The sequence below is a fragment of the Kogia breviceps genome, chromosome 3 (assembly GCF_026419965.1).
Source record: "Kogia breviceps isolate mKogBre1 chromosome 3, mKogBre1 haplotype 1, whole genome shotgun sequence".
In the NCBI taxonomy this organism is placed as follows: domain Eukaryota; kingdom Metazoa; phylum Chordata; class Mammalia; order Artiodactyla; family Physeteridae; genus Kogia; species Kogia breviceps.
Genome location: NC_081312.1, coordinates 25,486,820 through 25,513,169, shown reverse-complemented (window position 1 = coordinate 25,513,169; position 26,350 = coordinate 25,486,820). Strand labels below are relative to the sequence as shown.

General features: G+C 40.6%; 2 protein-coding genes across 6 annotated transcripts in view; one reads left to right on the top strand and one right to left on the bottom strand.

Annotated features, from left to right (window-relative positions):
- Positions 1 to 15,638, bottom strand: part of TMED8 (transmembrane p24 trafficking protein family member 8) — a 27,398-nt gene extending 11,760 nt beyond the window's left edge. For 2 of the 5 annotated variants that reach the window (XM_067027990.1, XM_067027993.1), the window contains exons 1-2: positions 14,396 to 14,415; positions 1,835 to 1,916 (exon numbers count right to left, since the gene is read on the bottom strand). Coding sequence is in view for 1 of the 5 variants with exons in the window: in XM_059057645.2 (XP_058913628.1) it covers positions 1,835 to 1,916; positions 15,271 to 15,388 (200 nt within the window). In the remaining 4 variants the exon portion in view is untranslated. Of the gene's footprint in view, positions 1 to 1,834; positions 1,917 to 3,016; positions 3,059 to 14,395; positions 14,416 to 15,270 lie in introns of those variants that run through there. The other 3 variants (XM_059057645.2, XM_067027991.1, XM_067027992.1) reach the window with 3 other exon arrangements.
- Positions 15,450 to 26,350, top strand: SAMD15 (sterile alpha motif domain containing 15). The gene is made up of 3 exons (XM_059057621.2): positions 15,450 to 17,499; positions 18,343 to 18,441; positions 24,382 to 26,350. Exons 1-3 carry the CDS (start codon positions 15,850 to 15,852, stop codon positions 24,616 to 24,618), a joined length of 1,986 nt encoding a protein of 661 aa, XP_058913604.1. The 5' UTR covers positions 15,450 to 15,849; the 3' UTR covers positions 24,619 to 26,350.

The window sequence follows — 26,350 nt, the reverse complement described above, 5'->3', positions numbered from 1 at the left end:
TGTTGCTACTTATGAGAAATAAGCTTTAGAGTAAACAAAACTAAAGTTGTGTGAACTTGGGAAAATTATTAAATTCACTGTTTCATTTTCCTCATCTTAAAAAAAATACTTTATTCGGTTTGTTATGAGGATTAACTGAGATAATACATTTTTTTTTTTTTTTTTTTTTTTGCGGTACGTGGGTCTCTCACTGTTGAGGCCTCTCCCGTTGTGGAGCAGAGGCTCTGGACGCGCAGGCTCAGTGGCCATGGCTCACAGGCCCAGCCGCTCCGCGGCATGTGAGATCTTCCCGGACCGGGGCACGAACCCGTGTCTCCTGCATCGGCAGGCAGACTCTCAACCACTGCGCCACCAGGGAAGCCCCTGAGATAATACATTTTAACACCTAGTACAGTATTGAGCGAACAGAAATATTTGATAAAAAGTAACTATTTTATTATCATTATTACAGAGAGGCATTCAATAAAGGGTGGCTATTATATTATCACCAACTGTATTAAAATTATATTAATTATTATTATTTTCCATTGTCTGAATTCTGGAGGAAAAAGTTTTATTTCATATACAAAGGTAAGAAGAGAGAATTTCTACTTAAGAAATAACATTTTTAAAATATCATGGAACTTCCCTGGTGGTCCACTGGTTAAGACTCCACGCTTCCACAGCAGAGGGCACAGGTTCGATCCCTAGTCGGGGAACTAAGATCCTGCATGCTGTGTGGCGTAGCCAAAAGAAAAAGAAATCTTAACATACCCCCACCCCCAGCAATCAACTTTGGGTGGGGCATGGAGACCACAGGTTCTACTGGACAACACTGTACCATGAGCTGATCAGTTGGACTATAATATTCACTAGCTCAGCATTCTCCAAAATAACAGTTTTTCATTAATTATTCCATTAATGTTTCGTGGCTTCCACTTATTCTAGGGCTCAGTACTATTATTCCCTTTCTGCTATATACTCTGATATCAGTGATGGCAGGAGGATGAGATGGGTGGAGAGGGAAATTAAGAATGACAACCTGAAGGTCATCATCATGGTTTAATCTGAAAATTATGTAATAAAAAACTGCCTCCAACACTGTGTTTGTGTGTGTGGGTGTGCATTTTATGGGTCAAAACCAAACACATGTTCTCTTGAAAGTCCACCTGTGGACACTCTTTTTCTTTCTTTTTTTGGGGGGGGGGCTGCATTGGGTCTTCGTTGCTGTGTACTGGCTTTCTCTAGTCACGGCAAGCAGGGGCTACTCTTCGTTGCGGTGCACAGGCTTCTCATTGCGGTGGCTTCTCTTGTTGCAGAGCATGGGCTCTAGGCGCGCAGGCTTCAGTAGTTACAGCATATGGACTCAGTAGGTGCGGCACATGGGCCCTAGAGTGTATGGCCTTCAGTTGTGGTGTGTGTGCGGGCTCAGTAGCTGTGGCACACGGGCTTAGTTGCTCCACGGCACGTGGGATCTTCATGGACCGGGGATCGAACTCATGTCCCCGGCATTGGCAGGCAGATTCTTAACCACTGCGCCACCAGGGAAGTCCCTGGGATCCATTTCTAATGTTTTAACATTTGAACTTGGCCTTCAAGAGGAGATAAATGAAGACACTACACTATTTGTTACAGTTCTATTCTGTGAGAGTTAAAGAAAATTTTATAACCTGAAATAGACCTCCATTCCCCCTAAACACACTTAAGGATTGATTAATTAATGACAAAACACTCCATACTCTTCACTTCATCTTGTCTTTCCCCCTTAAAGTCACGGTTTACTTCTTTCATCAATTACTATCTCAGAAGATAAAACCCCGAGAAGCATTATATCCAAAGTAGTTGCTGTCCCTACCTGTAGGGTGAGGAATGGGGTTCTGGATCAGAGGCAGAAGCTGCTAGAGAGGTGACCTTGGTGACTTCTAGGTCTTCATTCTCTAGAAAATCACAGGAAGAAAAATTCAATACTGGAGAAGGAACACAATCATAATTATCTTGTATCTTTTAAAAATATCGGCAGTTTCAACCAACTTTCTCTTTCTAAAAATAATCTAGGCACAAACTTTATACTCTGGGAGGCCCAGTACATAAATTATTTAAGTCATCACATCCAAGTATTCTCAGACCATTATAACCCACTCATAAAAAAAATCAGTCATTTTCCAAAACATGTCCCCACAGAATTCATCCTAATTCAAGGATCACATTTCACAGAAAGCAAATGGTTAAACTAGGCAGAACGTAGAGGACAGAATGGAATGTAGACTGAAATGAACTGGAATTCAGTGCCAAAGTAGAGAGTGCCACCTCTACATTTGATCAGCTCACCTCACTGTATCCAGGGTCAGGTAAAGGATTTTTGTAATTTCATTCATTTACTCACTCACTCATTCACCAATGACTTACTGAATAACTGCTGGGCATCGTCAAGGAATATACAGATGAAATGTAGAACAAAGACCAGTTTCCCAGGCTCACAACAAGCCTGTGACTGGTATTACCATTGCCATTTTGCAGGTAAGGAAACTAAGGCATAGAGATAGGATGCAAACCCAGGCAATTATGCTCTTAACCATTAGTGTTACTAAGTTTCATGGTGTATTCATTTAGCCTTTCCATGAGTACTAAGAGAAGCATATGGTTTAGTGTATTTAGATAACCCCTGGTGAATCTCCTCTAGTTAAGACAGCAAAAAAACTGAAGCCCAAAGTTCACTTCTCAATATAAAAATATAACTTATTGATGTAAACCTCAAACACTGAAAATTTCAGAGTTTGGTAGCAACATAAAAGTATAAATGACAGGTAAATATTTGTGATTCAACTTTAGTCTCTTTTTTTTTTTTTGGTATGTGAATAGGATCTATTTTCTTTTTGTCAACTCACATTCTCATAGGTAGAAAGACCTTACAGCTTATGCCACTTGATTTTCCTCTTGTGAGATAAACAGAAAATACATATATTAGTTTCCGCCCGCAGTTCCTGGCACAGAACTAAAACCTTTATAATTCCCTAAGTGATTAGAGCACTATGAGTACCTTTTATTCTAATATTTGGTCTTTGACTTTGGTTCCTGCCACAGAGTTCCTTAATCCCATGGAACTTCCTGGGTGATAACAATGTCTCTTGTTCTAATGAGGTGCCTCCTGGGCCCCTACATGGGGGCTGGTACCGAGAAAGACAAAGCCATGATTAGAAGCTTGGGATTTTCAACCCCACCACCCATTCTCCAGAGAGGGGAGAGGGGCTGGAAATGGAGTTAATGACTGATCACACCTACATGATGAAGCCTTCATAAAAATCCCAAAAGTACTGGGTTTGGAGAGTGGCCAGCTCAGTGAACACATCTCTATAGCAGGAGGGTGACCCACCCCAACTCTGTGGGGACAGAAGCTCCTTCGCTTGGGACCCTCCCAGACCTCTGTATCTGACTGTTCATCTGTAACCTTTACCATATCTTTTAATAAACTGGTAAACATAAGTGTTTCCTTGAGTCCTCTGAGCTGTTCTGGCATTTAATCAAACCCAAGGGAGAGGAAGTCATGGGAACTACCAATTTGTAGTCAAGTCTGACAGAAGTTGTGGGTAACCGGGGGAACTACTACTGGCGATTGGCATCTGAAGTGGGATGGGAGCAATCTTGTAGGATTGAGCCCTTAACCAGTGGGATCTGACACTATCTCCAGGTAGACGGTGTTTAGAATTGAGTTAAATTGTAGGACACCCAGCTGGTGTTGCAGAATTGCTTGGTGTGGGGAAAAAACTCCACACATCTGGTGTCAGAAGTGTTGAGAGTGTGGCTGTGTGAGAGAGTAAAGGAGAAACACAGGAGGACTGAGGTTTTCTTTACACCTCTCAACAAAGGAACTGAGTCTAAGACAAAAGTCAGACGTTCCCCAGGGTCCCCTAGTCTGTGAAGAGGCCCTTTTCACCAAGAGATAATGAGAATAGAAAGTTCTTCCCTATGTTGACCTAAGTAAAATTTGCTTCCTAATAAATTCTGCTCTTCGATCACTACTCCCCACAATATCCTTTCAAATATTTACAGCCTGCTATCACATTTCCTGCAAGTTCCTTCCCAGGCCGACCATCTCCAGTTCTCTCCATCATCTCTTTGTTCCATTTCAAGAAAAGAGCTAAAATGGACAACTTTTTCAGATGAGTTCTAAACCATGCAGAGTACATGGAGACAATCAACTCTTAATAAGGACACAGTACTTCTTGACGTAAGACATTAACTGGGCACTAGATTTTTTTAACTGCAAACTTAGCCCGTTGGCCTAAATAAGTCAATCAAGATCTCCAAGGGCTTATAAAAATAAACTTATTCCAAGCTCAGTCTCTCCTATACTCTATTTTTGAAACAGATTTTTGGAAAATAACTGACTTCTTAACTTAAATGCAGGACTTCATGTATCCGTATTACTGATTTTAAATTAGGTTTTTGAAATGACACAAGTACATGCTTTGCGCATTGTAGAACAAATTAAATACAGATAAGAAAACATTCTGCATTTACCCTTCCAGACTTTAATATACAAATAATCCATTATTCAGTGTAGAAAAATCAGGAAATACAGACAAGAAATAAACAAAACAACCAAACACAATCCTCCTAGCCAAAAATAACCATTGTTAACATTTTGGTGCATATCCTTTCAGAAATATATTTATACATATACATATACATATATGTGCATATTTATATGTATTACATATGTAGATAAATGTATACATATATACATCTATATATTTATCTATTTCCCCCCTATCCCCAGCAATCAACTTTGGGTGGGACATGGAGACCACAGGTTCTACGGGACAATACTGTACCATGAGTTGATCAGTTGGACTATAATACCTACTAGCTCAGGTATGAATACAGCTTTTCATTAATTATTCCATTAATGTTTCATAGTTTCTACTCATTCTAGGGCTCAGTACAAATATAAATGTATATATAATATTTATATATGTATATATTACATAAATATTTATATAAAAATTCTATATATATACCTATATTTCCAAAAGGACATGTACCTAATGTTATTGAACATTATTCATGAAAATTTTTCAGGGTCAATAAAAATGGGACTAAAAAAATAATTTTAAATGGCTGCATATTATCCCATAGGCTGTACCATTATTTCTTTAACCAATCCTCAAGCCCCTATTGTTAGAGCTAGACTCTGTTTCAAATCTCTCCCTGTTATAGAGAATGATGTTATATTAGAGATGTCTACAACCTTCTCTTAAGAACTTTGCCTGTTCACAGCCTTGAAGGGGCAGTCCTGTGACCAGGGAACATTATGTTGGCTATTGGTTTTGGGTGAACATCTGCCCCACATCTCTTCCCCCAAGTCTGTGGTTGGTACCAGAGACCAAAACAAACTGTGAAGAACCTCAGTCGGGTCAGGGACTGAGGCTACCTTTTGGAAGAAGCCTTTTCATGCCATGCAAAAGCAGATGACTAAGCAGAGGAGACAACTGTCAGAGACAGAAAATAAGGCATTCAAGCAAAAAGAAACAAGGCGTGGTGGGGTCCAGGCAGCTGGTGCCAGGTGAACCCAGATCAGGGACAACCAAAGAAAGCTGCACCTTGGCTTCCTCTGAGCCAAAAGCTGAGAGCTAGATTGTCACTTTATTATTTATAGGAGTTCTGGATACAAATTTATGTCAATTGTATATTATAAATACCTGCTTCCACTCTGTGATTTACCTTTTCACTCTTCTAATGGTGTCTGCCCTTTGATGAACCAAAGTTCTTAATTTTAATGTATCAAAATTTATCAATCTTTTCCTTTATTAGTCTTTGTGTGTCCTGTTTAAGATGTCTTTCCCTACACTGAGATCAAGAAAATATTCTCCTTTATTATCATCTAGGAGCTTATTGTATTTTTTTTCACATTTTGATCTACAATCCAACTAGAGTTGATTTTTTGTGTTTATGGTGTGTGAGATAAGGATCAAGGTTTTTTTTCTTTTCCTTCTTTCTCTTAGGATAATCAATTTTACCAGCAATATTTACCATTCTTTTTTTTTTTTTTTGCGGTATGCGGGCCTCTCACTGTTGTGGCCTCTCCCGTTGTGGAGCACAGGCTCCGGACACGCAGGTCCGGCCACGGCTCACGGGCCCAGCCGCTCCACGGCATGCGGGATCCTCCCGGACCGGGGCACGAACCCTTGGGACTCTCAACCACTGCGCCACCAGGGAAGCCCTATTTACCATTCTTGCCCCACTACTCTACAGTACAAACTTTGTTGCAAATGAAAGATTTTGTTTCTAGGCTTTTATTCTATTCCTAGGGCTTAACTGGGCTATTCTGTAAAAGCCTTAAAATAAGTCTTGATTGTAAATCAACTATATTTCAATAAAACTTTTTTAAAAAGTCTTGATACCTGATAGACCAAATCTTCCCATCTTGTTGTTCTTACTTGAGTGTCTTTGGTATTTATGGCCTTTCATTTCTATATATATTTTAGAACCAGCTTGTCAAACTCCACCTAAAAGGCCCACCAAAACCTGCTAGGATTTTTATTGGGATTGTATTTTATCTATAAATCAAGTTGGGGAGAATTGACATCTTTACAATACTGAGTCTTCCAAACTAAGAATATGGTAGATCCTTCCATTTACTTATTCTTTAATTTCTCTCAATAATAATGTATTATAATCTTCTGCATAAAGTTTTTGCATATATTTTGTGAGTTTTTTTTTTTTTTTGCGGTACGTGGGCCTCTCACTGTTGTGGCCTCTCCCGTTGCGGAGCACAGGCTCCGGACGCACAGGCCCAGCGGCCGTGGCTCACGGGCCCAGCCGCTCCGCGGCAGGTGAGATCTTCCCGGACCGGGGCATGAACCCGTGTCCCCTGCATCGGCAAGCGGACTCTCAACCACTGCGCCACCAGGGAAGCCCTATTTTGTGAGATTTATTCCTAGGTATTTGAAGTTTCTTTACTCTACAGTAAATTACATATATATATATATTTAACTTCTTTACTAGTATACATGAATGCAATGGAATTTTGCATATTGACCTATATCCAACAATCTGGATAAATTTATTAATTTCAGTAAATTATCTATAGATTCTTTTGGATTTCCATGTACACAATCATCATCTGCAAAGAACAGACTGAATAGGATTCCTTTATAATCCTCATATATTTTATTTTGCCTGACTGTTCTAGCTAGAATATCCAGTAAAATGATGAAAAGCAAGTGGTGAGAGTGGACAACCTTGTCCTATTCCTAATCTCAAAAGGAAAACTTTTAAATTTCCCCCATTAAGTTTGATGCTGCTTGTAGGGATTTTGTAGATATGCTTTATCCAATTAAGAAAGTTTTCTTTTATTCCTCATTTGCTAAGAGTTTTGAATCATAAGTAGAGGCTGAATTTTATCACTTTTTTCTGCTTCTACTAAACTGATAATTTTTATCCTCTACTGTATTAAAATGGTGATTATACAGCTGACTTTTTTAAAAAAAATGTTAAAGCAACTTTGCATTCCTGGAAAAACCCAACTTCATCATATATATTGCTGGATTCAGTCTGTTAATCTTTTGCTAATGACTTTTTGCATCTATGTTAATGAGGGAGATTAAACTGCAATTTTCTTTTCATCTGGGATCATTTTGATTCTGCCTAAAGAATTTAGTTACCTGTAGGTGATAAATCCTGCTTTTGATTACCTGAAAATATCTTTATTTCACCTTCATTCTTGAAGACTATTTTCACTGAAAAAAATTCTATATTGGTAGTTATTTTCTTTCAGTATTCTAAAGATAATTTAGCTTTCACTGCTCTGTGCATAAGTCAGCTTTCAGTCTAATTACTATTCCTTTGAAGGCAAACTGTAATTTTTTTCTGGCTACTTTTAATATTTTGTCTTTGTTTTGGTTTTATAGCAGTTTTAATTTAATGTGTACCTACTGTGGATTATATCTCCCTACCCGGGGTATACAGGGCTTTGTGAATCTGTAGATTCCATTAGTTTTGGAAAATTCATAGCTATTATCTCATCAAACATTGCTTCTGTCCATTCTTGCTCTCCTTATCTTCTAGGACTCCAATTATACAAATGTTAGACCTTTTTACCATATCCTCTATGTCTCATCTCTTTCCTGAATTTTCCATTGTTGTATTTTTCATATTTTCTTCTGACCTTTCTTCCAGTCCACTGTTCTCTCTTCAGGTCTAATAACTTGTTGTTAAACCTATCAACAGAATTCTTCATTTTCATCTGTATTTTTCAGTTACAGAATTACTATTTGGTTCTATTTTTATAAATTTCAATTCTCTGCCAAATTTCTCAACTTTCTCTTTTACCTCCTTGAACATAATAAATATAATTTTTAATTGAAGTATAGTTGACTTACAATATAATTATTTTTAAGTCTGTATCTGGTAACTCCAAAATCTGATGCTCCTATGGATCCATTTTTACTGTCGTTTCTTTTGATTTTTGTTCATATTGTGTCTTTTCATGCATTTGGTCATTTTTGATACATGCCAGAAATTTTTCTTGTAAAACTGTTTGTCAAAATAATTTGAAGACTACAGTGACCCTTCAGAAAAGATTTGCCTTTGCTTCTTCCACATACCTGGGGGCACTAGCACCCTGGGGTTAACTTAATCCAATTTCATGAACTCAGATGTTTCTGAAGCTGAGCTGTAGTTTTTGCAATGGTCTGCTTCTAACTTACCCTTACTTCTAGAACATGGCCTTTCATGGTCCTAACCCAGAGAAAAGGGGGTTAACCAGGGTTCCCCCTACTTGATTAACCCCTGTTGCTTTAGTTCAGAGAAGCACTTCCACAGTCTTGCCATTCAGCCTCCCCACTTAGGAGTTCAGCATAACCTCTCAGAGGAGAAAGGAACCCCAAATTGGACTCTTATCCTTGGACCTCTATCTTTATACTTCTGCCTTCACATGGATCATAGCCTAATAATTATTCATGATCTGACTAGCTGACTAGCTTTCCAGGATCTTCAAGCAGATGTTTATATTTTGACAATTATTTCCTAATTGTCCCCAGTGGGAAAAATAATCCCAATTACCTAGTCTACCATTACTCAAAACAGAAACCTGCATTGCCTCTACCCTTTTCAGTTTTAAGATACCTTAGTGAATAAAGTGGAAACAAAATAGAATTTTTACAAATCTGCCTTCTTTCTGTCACTGGCTAACAGTATCAGCCTCTGTAAGTAGTGGATCACAATGAAGACTTCGATAAGGTTCAATTTTTAGACAGAAATGAAAATTAGCACAAGAATAAAGGAAGTCAGTAGTGGATTTAAAGAGTAACATAATAAAATAAGCTGTAAGGATATACTGTACAACACAGGGAACATAGCAAATATTTTATAATAACTATAAACGGAGTATAACATTTTAAAATTGTGATTCACTATATTGTACACCTGTAATTTACATATTATATATCAACTATACTTCAATTTTAAAAAGAATTGTATGAAAATAATCCCTAAGGAGATTTACAAACTGTATTTCATAGAAACTTCATCTGAGATTAAAAAAACTCAGAAGAGGTCAGTTTCTGAGGAGCAGAAAGGCAAAAAGAGATACACAGAATGGCTCCAACTTACAATATAAACACAGTGAAGAATCTCATGACATGCTTGTGTGTATTTTTTCTGAATAGGTAATATATGCACATTATTCAAAATTCAAAAAGCATAAAAGTATACAGTGAAAACTTCCTCCCATCTCAGTCCCTACCTCCAATGTTACTAGGTTTTGTATAGTCTTCAAGAGATAGTTTGCATTTAAAAAGTGTGTATATGTATATAAAAAGAATATATAGGGCTTCCCTGGTGGCGCAGTGGTTGAGAATCCGCCTGCCGATGCAGGGGACATGGGTTCGTGACCCGGTCCGGGAAGATCCCACATGCTGCGGAGCTGCTGGGCCCGTGAGCCATGGCCGCTGAGCCTGCATGTCCGGAGCCTGTGCTCCACAACGGGAGAGGCCACAACAGTGAGAGGCCCACGTACCACAAAAAAATTAAAAAATAAAAATAAAAAAGAATATATATATACTTTTTCACACAAATAATGGACATACTAGACATGCTAGCATACACATTGTTTTTTCTACTTAACATCTCAGAGATCTTTCCATAACTATATATAAAAAACTTCCTCATTCTTTTCCACAGCTGATTAATATTTCAATGGCTGGATATTCCATAATTTATTTAACCACATCCCTATTGACATTTATGTCCTTTCTAATCTTTTACCATTACAAGCAATGCTATAATAACCTTGTGTCTGTGTCATTAAACAGGTGTGTGATCTATAGGATAAACTCCTGGAAAAAAATGTATCAGTGAGGACATATATTGTAATTTTGAAAGATATTGACAAATTGCCCTCCATAGCATTTGCATCAATTTCCACACCCATCAGCAATACATTAAAGTTTTTGTTTCTGCACACCATTACCAACATAGTGAGATACTGAACTACCCAGCGTAGTTACGATTTCCACTTCCCTTATTGTGAGTTAGGTTGAGCATCTTTCATATGTGGAGAGCCACTTCTCATAGCATCTTAACAACTTAACGTATGCAGGGAAAAAAAGTGAAGAGATATTGTTTTCGATTTTGAAGGTTAAAGATATTTGCTAAACTATGTAAGAACTACTGGTAAAACAACTTGTAATTGGATTCAGAGAGGCAGGAAGTAAGAAAAGGAGAATGAAATATATGTTTATTTCCAGAAGTTTAAATTGTGGAAGATGCAGTTCTGTTTTAAAGAGAGAGAAAACAGGGCTTCCCTGGTGGCGCAGTGGTTGAGAGTCCTCCTGCCAATGCAGGGGATGCAGGTTTGGGCCCTGCTTCGGGAGGATCCCACACGCTGCAGAGCAACTAGGCCCGAGCTTCACAGCTGCTGGGCCTGCGCTCTAGAGCCAGTGAGCCACAACTACTGAGCCTGCGCGGGTAGAGCCCGTGCCCAGCAACAAGAGAAGCCACCGCAATGAGAAGAATGCTCACCGCAACAAAGAGTAGCCCACGCTCACCGCAACTAGAAAAAGCCCGCACACAGCAACGAAGACCCAACGCAGCCAATAAATAAATTAATTAATTAATTAATTTAAAACAACAACAACAACAACAGAAGCCCAAAAAACCACTGGGGCTTTTTGGCATAGACTTCCACTCTTTTGCTCCACGTAATATAGTAACCACCAATTTTTAAATTTTAATTGAAATCGAAATAGCCACAGATAAGCAACATTTCCATCACTGCAGAAAGACTTATTGCACGGCTCTAAGTCCTACATAAGAATAATGGAGCTTCCCTGGTGGCGCAGTGGTTGAGAGTCCGCCTGCCAATGCAGGGGACACGGGTTCGTGCCCCAGTCCGGGAAGATCCCACATGCCGCGGAGTGGCTGGGCCCGTGGGCCGTGGGTGCTGGGCCTGCGCGTCCGGAGCTTCTGCTCCGCAACGGGAGAGACCACAACAGTGAGAGGCCCGTGTACCAAAAAAAAAAAAAAAAAAAAAAAAGAATAATGAACAAGTTCACCTGACCTGTTTGCAGTCCTTGACGTCTACATGCATTGATAGCTCTCAGGGTCATATATACCAGACCAAGTTCTGCTCACTTCAAGGTCATAACAGACTTTGCCCTTTATTTTCCCCAAAGCTCCCTAAACTTAAAAAACAAACAAACAAACAAACAAAAAAAAGACGAAAGAAAGAAAAGCCCTGTTCTTAAGTGATGTAACATATGCCTCAGAGAGTTTCACTATATAAAGAGTGATCTCTCTCTCCTCTTGGGAACTGAAGGACTCATGTGCCCCCAAATAAAAGACTATTAAAAACAATTACAGTTCATAAAACAACAAGAACACTATGACCAATGGTGAGCTTAGTTCAGAAGAACATCAACATTTTTCATACTTTATAACCAAAACCGCAGCTGATAAACACGAAGACCCTCAAAAGGTATTCTTTGCCTAGAATACTTTTAAAAAACAAGTCATGGTTATTCTGGATAATTATAAATTCTTGCTTTGAAGGAACAAGACACATTGAAAAAAATCAAAACCCTTAATTCAATAAGAACTGAATGTCCAATCTCATTTCTTATTGCTAAGAGAATGACAGAAAACTCTTTTGTTGTTATTGTTGTTTTTGGCCACGTGGCATGTGCGATCTTAGTTCCCCAACCAGGGATTGAACCTGCTCCACTGGCAGTAGAAGCATGGAGTCTTCAACCACTGGACCACCAGGGAAGTCCCCTGAAACCTCTTTTGATTTCATTCTTAGGCCTCTACTGCTTACTCATTGGATCATTTTCCAGAGGAAGGTGGCAGAAAGATCCAATCACACAAACTGCTAGTTCTAAGCAATGTTTTGAGTTTACTCCCAAGCCTATACAACTCTGAGTTAAGCCAAATGCATGCTTTGCACACCACTTTGGAAACCCAGCTGAACTCTAACTCAAGGTTTCTCAACAGCTGCACTACTGACATCTGAGCCAGATAATTCTTCATTGTGGGGGCAGTTCTGTGCATTGAAGGATGTTTAGCAGGTTCGCTGGCCTCTACCCACAAGATGTCAATAACAGTGCTCCCCCTCCTTCCCAACCCAAGTTGTGACAATCAAAATGTCCCCTGGGAGAGGCAAAATCGCTGCTGGTTGAGAACAACTGCTTTAACCTAAAGAGCATTCTTGATATCTCAACCCTAATTCCTCATACTCATTTGATGCTCCTTCAAATCTGTGTTGAGACTTTGTCTCACAATCCAGCAAATATTTACAGAACCTCTAGGACACATCAAGGACTCTAGGAGAGACACAGACAAGATAGATTCTGTCCCTACCCTTAAGCTGGTTTCTTGGGAGTATGTACATAAAGAATTGTAATAGGGACTTCCCTGGTGGTCCAGTGGTTAGGACTCTGTGCTTCCACTGCAGGGGGCGAGGGTTCAATCCCTGGTCAGGGAACTAAGATACCACATGCTGCACGGCGTGGCAAGAATTGCAATAAAAGACACCCAATTATATAAAGTTTTGAATTGTCGATTTTTCTTCCTGGGTACTCTCATCTTACCAAACTAAAAACCCCTAGACAGCAAAGACCATAACCTGCCCTAGAATACCAATAACTGATTAATGGCCAATAAAAATAAAAAATAAACTATTCTGAACTTCATCATAACAAGGTGACAATTTCACACAGACAGTAAAAACTCCACACCTAACTTGGGCAGATAAGTTAACTTCTCTCAGCTGTAGTTTGTTCTTCTGTAAAACAGGGAGGAAATGACTGTTGACAGGATTAAGTCAGATAATACAAGGAAATCTTTTTCCACATTCTGGCACAGAGTAAGCATTCAATTAATGTAAGCTATCATTACTATTATTTTATTAGCAACAAATCTTACCTCAAGGGGAAGAGCTTGTCTTGCTCTGAGCTACAATAACAAACCCCTACATGACATAAAAGAAATCAACACTCACCCTGCTTTCTGAGGGCAAGAGGAGGAAAGTAAACATAAGTATTTCCATCAACATCCTGGGAGGAAAATGTGAATGCAGGAACCAATTACAAGGTTTGGGGGTGGGGGGAGACACACTCAGAGACAAACCCACTATCCTCCAATACATTCCTGGACTATTCTTAAGACCTTTCTGTTTAAAATGCTTGGGTATATTTGCCACAAGGATCTAAAGAGGAAGTAAACAACAACAAAAAATCCTTAATTTATAAATATTAACACATGCAAGGGACAGATGTTTATGAGACTTTCTAAGTGTTCATTTGCTTAATCGTTCAGAAAGTATGCTTAAAATTTCTATTGCTATAATGTTAAATACATGCCAGCAATTCTGAATTTACTACATAGCATAAGAGTTCATAAGAAGGAAAAAAGACAACAATTGTAAGAGAATATAAAGTCACATGAAAAAGCTGGGTGATTCAAAGCTGTGTGTGTGTGTGTGTGTGTGTGTGTGTGTGTGTGTTTGACCCAAGCAGCATTAGAAAATGGGATATATTTAGAAGTAAAAGACGGGGAAAGTCACCATACCCGGAGATTCACATCCAGGAACACCTCCTCTGACAACACGTGGAGTTTCGGTGAGCAAAAACAGACCTTATTCTCATAATGGATAACACCAGTTTAGTGTGTACCGTGGCTTAGGCACCAAGTGCCTCATTCATAGTGGTCCATGCAATCCTATAGTGCCCATATTTTATAGATGAGGAAACAAACACAGATTAGTGGCTTGCCCAAGTGAATTAAAGATTCACACTGCAACCCAGGCATCATGGCACCACCTCTACCGCTATACTTCATGGTGTCTATTTTAATTTCAGAACTGGAAATTTAATTTTTACTTGCTACTTAGTGAGACCAGTACTCTCCCCCTACCTACCCTTCCGTATTTCAAATGAGCATCTTTTTAGTTGCATCCCGTGTGGTGATCATAACGAGGCTTGGAAGGTAAAAGTGTAATCGCTGGACACTTTCGCCTTCGGACACTGACAATGAAGTAATCCACACGGAGGAACTAGCGTGGGTAGAAGTAAGACAGTCGCCGGAACAAGAGGAGGGTCCCGGAGAATGAGGGAGGTCGCCAAAGTTCCTATTTCAGCCCCGATTTCCTGTCTTGGCTCTGGCCGCTATGTTCATTCAAAAGACCCCAGAGCCCACCTATTTCCAACGGCGCTTTTCATCTCGCCCACTCTGAGAGGCGGAGGGGATGCACGCGAGGTGAGGTGCGGGGAGGCTAGAGCAAACGGGATTCTGGACAGATGAAGGCGAGGCTGCCTATTCGGATGGGGGCAGAGAGGCGCGTGGAAAGGCTGGGACCTGGGACAGAGGTGAGGATCGGGGTGGGGAGCCAGAAGCAGGGGCAGCGAGGCCGGTGGGGTCGGGGTCGGCAGCCAAGGAGTGATGGGCAGGCGTGCTGAAGCTGAAGAGGCGCCAGGATGAGAGATGCCCTGTCACTACCATGCGGGCTGTTCTGAGAAAGGAATTGGGGCAGGAACCAAGGCATTTCGAAACAGGAGTAGAAAATAATCTCGAGCGAAAACCAGGCCCGAAAGATGGCAGCGGCGGGGGCGGGAGTCGCGGCCCGGGGGAGCCGGGCCCGGGCAGGAGCGAAGGCAGGGGCTCCGCGCGCGAAGGGGCTGCCCAGGCCGGTCCGCTCCCCCGGGCAGCGCGGGGCAGAGCGCGGCCGAGCCTCGCACCGAGGTGCGGGGCCCCGAAGCCGGCGGCACCCACCCGCCGGCGCCCGGCCTTGCGTACCTGAGGCGGCCGCCTGGCTCCCCTCCACTCCCGGGCCGTCCCCGACGCCGCGCGCCGGCCCTCGGCGGGCTGCGGGGCTCCAGACGCCCGGCCCCTCAGCCGCCCGCCGGTCCGACATCTGCAGCCAGCGTCCGCAGCGCCTCCGCAGCCTGCCGCAAGTGGCTCCGGAAAGAGCCGAAGGCCCAGAGCGCCGGGAAGAGCCGAGCAGAGACCGCGCGGGCCGGAAGGGGCAGAGCGTCGGTCCCCGAGCGGTCGCGAGAGCTCTGGCTAGCGGAGGCCTGCGACGCGGGCTCGGGGAGGGTTACTGCGTGCTTATGATCGCAGGTTTTTAAAGTCAGTGCTTGAAAGAACAAACGAAACCTGGGGAAGAGTCTGTGAGACCCGGCCGGAAGTCGTGGTATCCATAGACACGCTATCGGAAATTGGGGTTGCTAGGAGGCCTGGGCGCGTCGGCTAGTCTGCGTCACGGCTGAAGTCCCAGAAGATTATGATTGCCGCCCCGGTGAAGATGAAGACCTGCAGCCTGAGAGAACAAAAATTCAGTTTCTTAAGGTGACTGAAGATGTCGAACCAGGCAGCATGGCAGAGGCAGGCCCAGAGCTGCCTGTAGAAACTGACCAAGAGCCACAACCAGAGACGGAAGAAGAGGGCTTCAAAGAGGAGACACCGGCGAATGCTAAGAATATACATCTACGCCAGAAACCCACCTGGATGTCCGAGGAAGAGGCTCCCCACAAGTCCAAGACAGACCTTTCTAGCGAGATTGAGCTAGGGATTCCCAAAGAGGTAAAGTCGAAGATATCCAGAGAGATAGAGGTAGAGCTTTTCAAGGATTTGGAGGTCCCTGTGGACGAAAAGCGTGGGGAGCCAGAGGAAGAAGCCAAACCGGATGTCGTAGAGGATATACTCATAGAGGCAGCTAAGGAAACAGATCTAGAGCTACGAAAGGAAACTGAGTCTGAGGTTCCACGGGCCACAATCAGTGAGACAAGATTAGAGTTACAAGAGGGGACCAAACCAGAGGTTTGGGAGGAGTCAGTTAGAGAGCAACATGGAAAGACGGGTCTGGAACCTACAGAACAGTCCAAACCGGAATTTCCAAGTGAGAAACCAAGAAGATCAATTGAAGAGGCAGATCTGCAGCCACCAAAGATGACCACACCAGAGATTCCAGAGGAGACACAAACACAAAGTCAGTCACCTGAGGAGAAAAGGTCAGAGCCACCTGAGCAGGCCATACCAGAGTTTCCAGAAGAGAAACCAAGTATGTCTACTGAGGAAACACAAAGGAAGTCAACTGAAGAGAAAATTCCAGAGCCACTAGAAGAGATCGAGTCAGAGTTTTCTGAGGAAAAATCAAGAAAACCAATTGAGGAAACAGTTCTAGAGCCATCAGGAAAGACCAAACCAGAAGTTCAAGAGGAGACACAAAGAAAGTCAACTGCAGAGAAAGTTCTAGAGCCACCAGAGGACACCAAACCCCCAGATCAAAAAGATAAGCAGAAAAAATCAACTGAGGAGACAGGTCTAGCACCATCACAGAAATCCAGATCAGAGGAGACACTAAGAGAGTCAACTGAGGAGAAGGTTCCAGAGCCACCAGAACAGACTAAACCAGAGTTTCCAAAGAAAGAACCGAGAAAGTCAACTGAAGAAACAGGTCAGGTGCCACCACAGAAGATCATACCTGAGGTGCAAGAGAAGACACAAACAGAGCCAACTAAGAAGATGGATTCAGAGTTACCATATAAAGCCAAACCACTACTTAGAAGAGAGACACATGTAGAATTTGCCAAGGAAGATAGGCCAGAACCAATCAGACTTAAGCATTCTGTAGACAGGGATGAGCCAGAGTACTCTGACTATCAAACAAGAAAGTTGTTAGTAAAAGAAACGAAAGACGTTTCAAAAGACTCTGTGTTAGAGTCTCTTCCAGTAAGTGAAGTAGACTCAGTGAATACAGATTATGAGTTTTCTAAAGAACTCCAAAATCTGTTTCACCTTTCTGATACCAATTATGAATTCTACTCATATTTCTCTGAGTCTCAGAGGGATTTAGAAGAGTCTTCTAATGAAAAGAAAGATCTGTCCCCAGAGTCAATGACACTGGTACCTAAAGATAAAGAAACCCAGCCAAAAAAAAGTACTGACCTACAATTTGAGTATCTTGAATGGAGCCCAGAGAAAGTTGCAGAGTGGATTTGCCAGCTAGGCTTCCCTCAGTACAAGGTATACAAAAATAAAATTTTTTGAAATCGTATACTCTCATTCCTCTACCTCTTATTCCTCTATCCTTACCTGAGCTTTTGCATCTTCACTCGAAGGAGTGTAGAAGAGGCATGGACTATGGTAGAGGTAACTTGGATTTTAATTTTGGCCTTTCCACTGATACACACATATTTGTATATTGGGAGAGGAAGGAAAGGTCACATTTGTTTTTCCTATTCATCACAGTGATTATACTTCTCTGCAGTCCTTAAATAAAGACTAAGAAATTTATGTAGGTTTCTTTTCATAGAAATATGTATTTCTAAAAAGATTTCATCCAAGGTAGACTTTTTGGTACTTTGTTAGGTTGTTTTAGTAGCACCTCCCTTAACTTGAACTTGTACTATTAATCTTAGTGTCTGCCCCAAGTGTGTTATATGTATCATGATCACCTAACAGTACTAATTTATATAGCCAATTAACCAGGGATAGTTTTCTTTTTTAAATAGGGTGAATCCTATTATTTCACTGCCAACTATGTTCCACAAACAAAACAAGGTCTGAAATCTTTGGTACCACTGTAGTTAAAAATGTAGTTGAGGCAAGAAAGAAGCACTGGTTGTATCATACCAAAAAAAAATTAATCAGCAGTATGAAATTTATTCAAGAGTTTAGATGGAAAATATGTGGGATTATTAAATTAAAATTTTTTCTCAGTACAGAGCTAGAGACAAACATGATTTATTTATTCCTCCTCCCTTCCCTCCCTCTTTCCTTCCTTCCCACCTCCTTTTCTCTTTCTTGCTTTTTGTCTTCCTGTATTTGCCATACATCTTTTGAGTGATGTTCTCATTGTACTGACAGGAGTGTTTTACCACAAACTTCATCAGTGGCCGAAAACTCATCCACATAAACTGCTCAAACCTCCCTCAGATGGGTATAACAGATTTCGAGGACATGAAGGTGAGTTGTGTATAGTTTCCCACTAGAGCACTGAAACAGTGCTACCATCTCAAACCATCCTCCTTTTATTCCAACCTGGCCTCCAATTTCTCCCAACGGTGTTATCATACTCCTAGTTTCCCAGGCTCAGAGTGGTTGCTTCCTCTCTTTCCTTTGATCCCCACAAAGATCCCAAGAACTATCAGTTCCTCCTATAGCATCTGGTTTTCTCCATTCCCACCTGTTCAGACCTTTATCAGACCTTTACTAGAATGTACTTAGAATGTTCCAGTAGCCTGCTTTTAGCTTCTGTCTATAGGCCCTTTGGATTCAAGGACCCTGCTTTTAGACTCTCACCTTCCAACTATTTATACAGCGTACTACTCAAAGCTTCTTTGGATCCCCTCTACTTACAAGGTAGTCTCAACTCCTCAGCTTAGGATTCAGGGCCCTCCACAAGTTTTCTCCCACCACCGTTCTCTTGCCTGGTACTCTTCTAGGTGAATCTTCTGCTTCAGCCTCACAGGTCCAGCTCACACCCTCACAAACCTGTCTTGTGCATTCCTCCCTCTACATCTTTGCTCAGTTCCCCCCTCCCCCGCAAGACTAATATGAATCTTAACCATCCCTCAGGACCCAACTTAATTCTCATCTCCCCATGAAGTCTTTCCTCATCTTCCCAGTCCACAGTAACCTCTCCTCCAAAGCTCTCATACATTTTATGTCTCTAACACCTACAGAAATGACTCACATTTCCCTTTGTTCTTCCTACAAAATACTAAGATTACCAGAGAATGTATAGGTGAGACTGGTGACAGGTGCAGGAATAAGGAAACACTAATTTTTTTTTCTTTTTTCATGGAAGGACATTTAAAATATAGCAATGTGTACATGTCAATCCCCAAATCCCAATCTATCCCTCCCCTCTCCACTGGTAACCATAAGTTCGTTCTCTAAGTCTGTGAGTCTGTTTCTGTTTTGTAAATAAGTTCATGGTATCGTTTTTTTTAGATTCCACATATAAGCAATATCATATGATATTTGTCTTTCTATGTCTGACTTACTTCACTTAGTATGATAATCTCCAGTTCCATCCATGTTGCTGCAAATGGCATTATTTCATTCTTTTTAATGGCTGAGTAATATTCTTTTATATATACCACATCTTTATCTGTTCATCTGTTGATGGACATTTAGGTTGTCTCCATGTCTTGGCTATTGTAAACAGTGCTGCAATGAACACTGGGGTGCATGTATCATTTTGAACCATGTTTTTCTCTGGATATATGCCCAAGAGTGTGATTGCTGAATCATACAGTAGCTCTACTTTTAGTTTTTTAAGGAACCACCACACTGTTCTCCACAGTGGCTGTATCAATTTACATTCCCACCAACAGTGTAGGAGGTTTCCCTTTTCTCCACACCCTTGCCAGCATTTACTGTTTGCAGATTTTTTGAAGATGGCCATTCTGGCGGGTGTGGGGTGATACCTCATTGCAGTTTTGACTTGCATTTCTCTAATGATTAGTGATGTTGAGCATCCTTTCATGTGCTTGTTGGCAATCTGTATATCTTCTTTGGAGAAGTGTCTCTTTAGGTCTTCTGCCCATTTTTTGATTGGTTTTTTTTTTTTTTTTCAGTATGCGGGCCTCTCACTGTTGTGGCCTCTCCCTTTGCGGAGCATAGGCTCCGGATGCGCAGGCCTAGCGGCCATGGCTCACGGATTTAGTTGCTCCGCGGCACGTGGGATCTTCCCGGACCGGGGCACGAACCCGTGTCTCCTGCATCAGCAGGCGGATTCTCAACCACTGCGCCACCAGGGAAGCCCTGGGTTGTTTTTTTGATATTGAGCTACATGAGCTGTTTGTAAATTTTGGAGACTAATCCTTTGTCAGTTGCATCATTTGCAACTATTTTCTCTCATTCTGTGGGTTGTCTTTTCATTTTGTTTATGGTTTCTTTTGAGTTTAATTAGGTCCCAGTTGTTTTCTATTACTCTGGGATATGGATCAAAAAACATATTGTTGCGATTTATGTCAAAGCATGTTCTGCCTATGTTTTTCTCTGTTTTATAATAACCAGTCTTACATTTTGGTCTTTAATCCATTTTGACTTTATTTTTGTGTATGGTGTTAAAGAATGTTCTGATTTCTTTTTTTTTACGTGTAGCTGTCCAGTTTTCCAGCACCATTTATTGAAGAGACTATCTTTCCTCCATTTTATATTCTTGCCTCCTTTGTTGTAGATGAATTGGCCATAGTTGTGGTGGGTTTATTTCTGGGCTTTCTATCCTGTTCCGTTGAGCTGTATGTCTGTTTTTGTGCCAGTACCATACTGTTTTGATGATTATAGTTTTGTAGGATAGTCTGAAGTCAGGGAGCCTGATTCCTCCAGCTCCGTTTTTCTTTCTCAAGATTGCTTTGCCTATTCAGGTCTTTTGTGTCTCCATACAAAGTTTAAGATTTTTTGTTCTAGTTCTGTGAAAGAGAAACACTGATTCTTCTCACCTGGCCAAGGGAGCACTGGAAACCACTATCCTGTCTTTCCCATTTATAGTGATGCACTAGCTTGGTAAAAAGGGGAGAGAAAGTCAATCTTATTTATTCTAGGGACAAGCTAGACAAGATAGCACTTGCTTCAGCTTTCTGTCTTAGAAAATAATTCACAAAATATTTTAAACTATTCACTCCATCAAGTGAACAAAAGAACTCTGTGATAAATATTTGGAGAGGAATATAGATGAATTGCTTATTCCTTTCATATGCATGATTTTATGTTACAAAGTAGAGCCTTATAAGCTTAATAATATCTCAGGAATTTTATTATACCTGCCTTATTGCAAACTATTTAAATAGCACAAATTCATAACAACATGTCAGCAATCGTCACTAAACAAAAATATATATTTTTTAAATTTTCAAATGATTTTATTTTTACAGAACAGTTGCAAAGAGAGTTCCCATATACTCTCTTTTAAAAAGAGTATTTATTTTTTGGCTGCATCAGTCTCAGTTGCAGCACGTGGGATCTTTCATTGTGGCACATGGGCTCTGTAGTTGCAGCACTTGGGCTCTCTAGTTGTGGCACATGGGCTTAGTTGCCCCACGGCATGTGGGATCTTAGTTCACTGACCAGGGATAGAACTGGCGTCCCCTGCATTGCAAGACCAATTCTTAACCACTGGACCACCAGGGAAGTCCCCCATATACTCTTAACCCAGCTTACCCTAATGTTAACATCTTATGTAACCATTTATCAAACCATTTATATATTTATCAAAACTAAGAAATTAACACCAGCACAGTACTATTAAACAAACTACAGACTTTATTCAGATTTCTGCAGTTTTTCCACTGATGTCCTTTTTTCGTTCCAGGATCCAGTTGGGGATACTATCTTGTGTTTAGCTGTTATGTTTCCTTGGTCTCCTCCAATATATGACAATTTCTTGATCTTTATCTTTCATGACCTTGACACTTTGAAGAGTAGTGATCAGGTATTTTGTAGATTTCCCTCAGTTTGATTTTGTCTCATGTTTCCCATGAGATTATGCTTTGGGAAGAGACCATCACAGAGATGAGGAGCCCTTCTCATCTAATCATATCAGGGAGTACATGGTATCAATGTGATTTATTACTGGAGATGTTAACTTTGATCATTTGGTCAAGGTGGTGCCTGCAGGTTTCTTCACTACAAGGTTATTGTGTTTCCCTTTTCATATTCTATTCATTATAAGTGAGTTACTGAGTCCAGCCCATACTCAAAGAGAGGGAAATTAAGCTCCACCTCCTGGAGGGAAGAGTATCAAAGAGTTTATGGACATAGAGTAAATACCACAGTAATAGATATACTGGGGGAGGTATTTTGAGGCTATGCAAATTACCTGTTTCTTCTTAAAGTTTTGCCCACTAATTTTAGCATTCATCAGTGTATCTTGCCTGCATCAGTTATTACTATGTTGTTCTAATGATGATTTTCTATTTCCTTGTTCCTTCCATGTTTAATTGGAACTGTGCTTAAGGAACTCTTCTGTTTAATTGTCCCTTCTTCCCTATTTAGGAACTCTTTCAGTTTGTCTCTTGTGTCCTTTTGACATGTTCCTGTTATTTTATTTTATATATTTTTAGCATTTTTTTGGCACTACACTTTACTTCAGACTCATTTTCTCTTTTCCTTGCTACAGCCCTAGAAGCAGGCATGTCTCCAAGGAGCCCTGGTTGCTTTTATTAGAGAATGGTATTTAGAAACCAAGATGTGGTCACTAGTTGTGCTTGTTGCTACTGAGGTGTTACTGCTTCTAGGCACTCTCAGCAGAAGGATGTAGGAAATATATGTATATATACTAACCCATGTGTACACAAATATTTATCTTATTTCTGTAAGCATGTGTTCGTACTGATATCCCTGACTCTAGTCCATCACCACAGGGTTCATACTAGCTTTCATCCTTCCTACTCCCTACCCCACTTTGCTTCTTTATAATTTCTTTCTCTGACAGTGAGAAACCTGGCTCTGCTTATTTATACATATGTATCCCTATGAGAAACAAATTTACCAAAAGAGTACAGTATTTGTATACAGTTTTTTTTGTCATTAGCCTTACACTAACTAGACAAAGCACTGTTTTTCAAAGTTATTTAGGTCAGCTCCTTTCTTCCCAGCCCCCTTCAGAGATTATATCTTAATTTATAATAAAGTTAGATTCATCTGCCCAGAGTTTATATTCCATCATGGGTTCCCACAACATCATGGCTTTTAAAATTTTTACCTGCAATAAAGTCACTCTTTTTAGTATACAGTTCTGTGGGTTTTGACAAATGCACAGGGTCATGTATCCACCACCACAGAACTGTATAGAACGATTCTATCACCCTAAAACTTCCCGTGTCCCCACTGTAGTCAGCCTATCCCTCCACCTAATCCCTGGCAACCATTAATCTGGTTTTTGTCCCTATAGTTTTACCTTTTCCAGAATGTCACACGAATGAAACGAAATAATATGTAGACCTTTAGTCTTGCTTCTTTCCCTTAGCAAAATGCATTTAAGATTAATCCACACTGTTATATGAATCAACAAGCAGATCTTAAGGACATTATACATCTGCTTTAATAATGGTATTTTACCTATCTAAAATGTACTCCTAATGGGCGGTTTTGCATCAGGTTAAGAATTGTCTGTGGTGTGAATTTTCCAGCCTTATAACTATGGCCAGTAGTTTTAAACAAACAAAAATCCATTCCACATACTCCTTTGACTGTGTTCTAGCAGCAATTTCACGGACTACATTCTCACCCAGAGGCAGAATATGAATTCAAATAGTAGTGTTATAACAGACCTGCAATTAAAACTAGACTTTGAAAATGCAAAGACAGTTTAGGATATCAAGTGGCATGGTAGTCAATGAATACAAAGTATGTTTTAGAGACACTGAAATTGTGGCAAAAGATATTTTGAAAGAATATACAAGTATAGGCACTAATAAAATAACTGGAACTTTAATGTCTGCTTTTTAGTGTTTGAGATTTCTTTCCAGGCAAATAAATTGAATAACTGAGTAATAATTTTTTTCTTAGTTAACTGAGCCCCTTATAAAGTTATTTATTAACCTTCCTAGAGAAAGTCATGGCTCCTAATCTGAACATACTATCTGCTCTTATCGTTGGTCAAATTGCTCAGCCAAAAAAAAGAAATGAACCCATCCATGGCTATCTGATGCAAGGGCCTAGAAACATCTTTAAGTGGTACTTTTAAGAAGATAAATCATGTGATGTTTATCTTAAGAACTGTGTTTTGATAATGCCAGGGTAGGAAGTCTTTCAATGTGTTATTTCATTATTATTTCCCCATATAATTAGCTTAAGGGGGTTAGCATTCAAGAGGTCTAGGAAACTAAGTAAAACTTACTTGATTTAGTTGTATTTTCAGGTTAATCCCATTAAAAAATTATCCTTGCATTACAGGTAATTTCTCAGCATACCCGGGAGCTACTGGGACTTGAAGAGCCATTATTCACACGCTCCATCAGCCTTCCCTACAGGGACAATATTGGCTTATTTTTAGAGCAAAAATGTCATAGTGGAGTTAAATCTGATTCCTTGACCTTGTCTGAATTTGTGCAAGCAGTGGGATTACAGGATTATGCTCCAGAAATAACCACCCCTGAAGAGGATGCAGCATTATATTCCATTGAACCATAGGGCAAGCCGTTTCTCTTAGCTTGAAAACCAAATTATGTGGGGGAAGAAGTGTGGTATTTCTGCATTTTCTTTTTCTCTTCATTCAGGATCAGAGTTAGAACTACTGGCTCCATTCCTAGTTCTGCCACTGACTCACAGCACCTTCCCTTTATTTGTGTGTCAATTTAGTCCCTTGTTAAAACAAAGATAGCAATATTTCTCTTCCTGGGTAATTGTAAGAATTCCTGATAAATTCTCATACTTCATCTGGTAGTAGGAACATGTTGGAGAAAAAGACTAAAAGTAAAATCACCTGCCAACCCAGATAATCCTCTTCATAAGTGCAGACAAGGAAACAGTTTTATTATTGAATCAGCATAAAATCAGACTGTGATGCACATTATAGGCAGGCCACTAAAGAGATTGCCAAGACAAGGAAATCTTACCCTTCTATATAGCCAGGCAGATATAATCCATTATTTACATGTTATCTGTCTGTATCCAAAGGAAAAATAAAAGTTCTCATATCTTTGTGACAAACAGGAAGTTACTACCTGGAGCCAAGCACTTAGGCTAAACCTCCAGAGTCAGGGAGACAAGAGTGCCATCCTTCTAAATGCTCACATTTCAAAGAGGTGTCTCCAAGGGCCCCCTCCCCCAAAAGACAGTCCTGGGATGTAAAACTGGCAGAAAGATTATTCACCTTTTTAAAAGATTAGCATACATCTCAAAAACAGAGAAAAAGGATTTATATTACAAGTTTTTAGAAGGAAATGTGTTATGCTGTTGGTGGGAATGTAAATTGATACAGCCACTATGGAGAATAGTATGGAGGTTCCTTAGAAAACTACAAACAGGGCTTCCCTGGTGGCGCAGTGATTGAGAGTCCGCCTGCCGATGCAGGGGACACGGGTTCGTGCCCCAGTCCGGGAGGATCCCACATGCCGCAGAGCGGCTGGGCCCATGAGCCATGGCCACTGGGCCTGTGCGTCCGGAGCCTGTGCTCCGCAACGGGAGAGGCCACAACAGTGAGAGGCCCGTGTACCGCAAAAACAAACAAACAAACAAAAAACTACAAATAGAATTACCATACAACCCAGCAATTCCACTATTGGGTATATACCCTGAGAAAACCATAATTCAAAAAGTCTTGTACCACAATGTTCATTGCAGCTCTACTTACAATAGCCAGGACATGGAAGCAACCTAAGTGTCCATCAACAGATGAATGGATAAAGATGTGGCACATATATACAATGGAATACTACTCAGCCATAAAAAGAAACGAAATTGAGTTATTTGTAGTGAGGTGGATGGACCTAGAGTCTGTCATACAGAGTGAAGTGAGTCAGAAAGAGGAAAACAAATACTGTATGCTAACACATATATATGGAATCTAAGAAGAAAAAAAAAAGGTCATGAAGAACCTAGGGGTAAGACGGGAATAAAGACACAGACCTACTAGAGCATAGACTTGAGGCTATGGGGAGGAGGAAGGATAAGCTGTGACAAAGTGAGAGAGTGGCATGGACATTTATACAATACCAAACGTAAAATAGCTAGTGGGAAGCAGCCGCATGGCACAGGGAGATCAGCTCGGTGGTTTGTGACCACCTAGAGGGGTGGGATTGGGAAGGAGGGAGACGCAAGAGGGAAGAGATATGGGAACGTGTATATGTATAACTGATTCACTTTGTTATAAAGCAGGAACTAACACACCATTGTAAAGCAATTATACTCCAATAAAGATGTT

Bases quoted from the DNA above. Each gene is read 5' to 3' on its own strand.
- SAMD15 (XM_059057621.2), top strand. From the start codon at position 15,850: ATGGCAGAGGCAGGCCCAGAGCTGCCTGTAGAAACTGACCAAGAGCCA. The intron at 17,500-18,342 runs GTATACAAAAAT...TTGTACTGACAG, and splicing joins TAGGCTTCCCTCAGTACAAG to GAGTGTTTTACCACAAACTT. The intron at 18,442-24,381 runs GTGAGTTGTGTA...CTTGCATTACAG, and splicing joins CAGATTTCGAGGACATGAAG to GTAATTTCTCAGCATACCCG.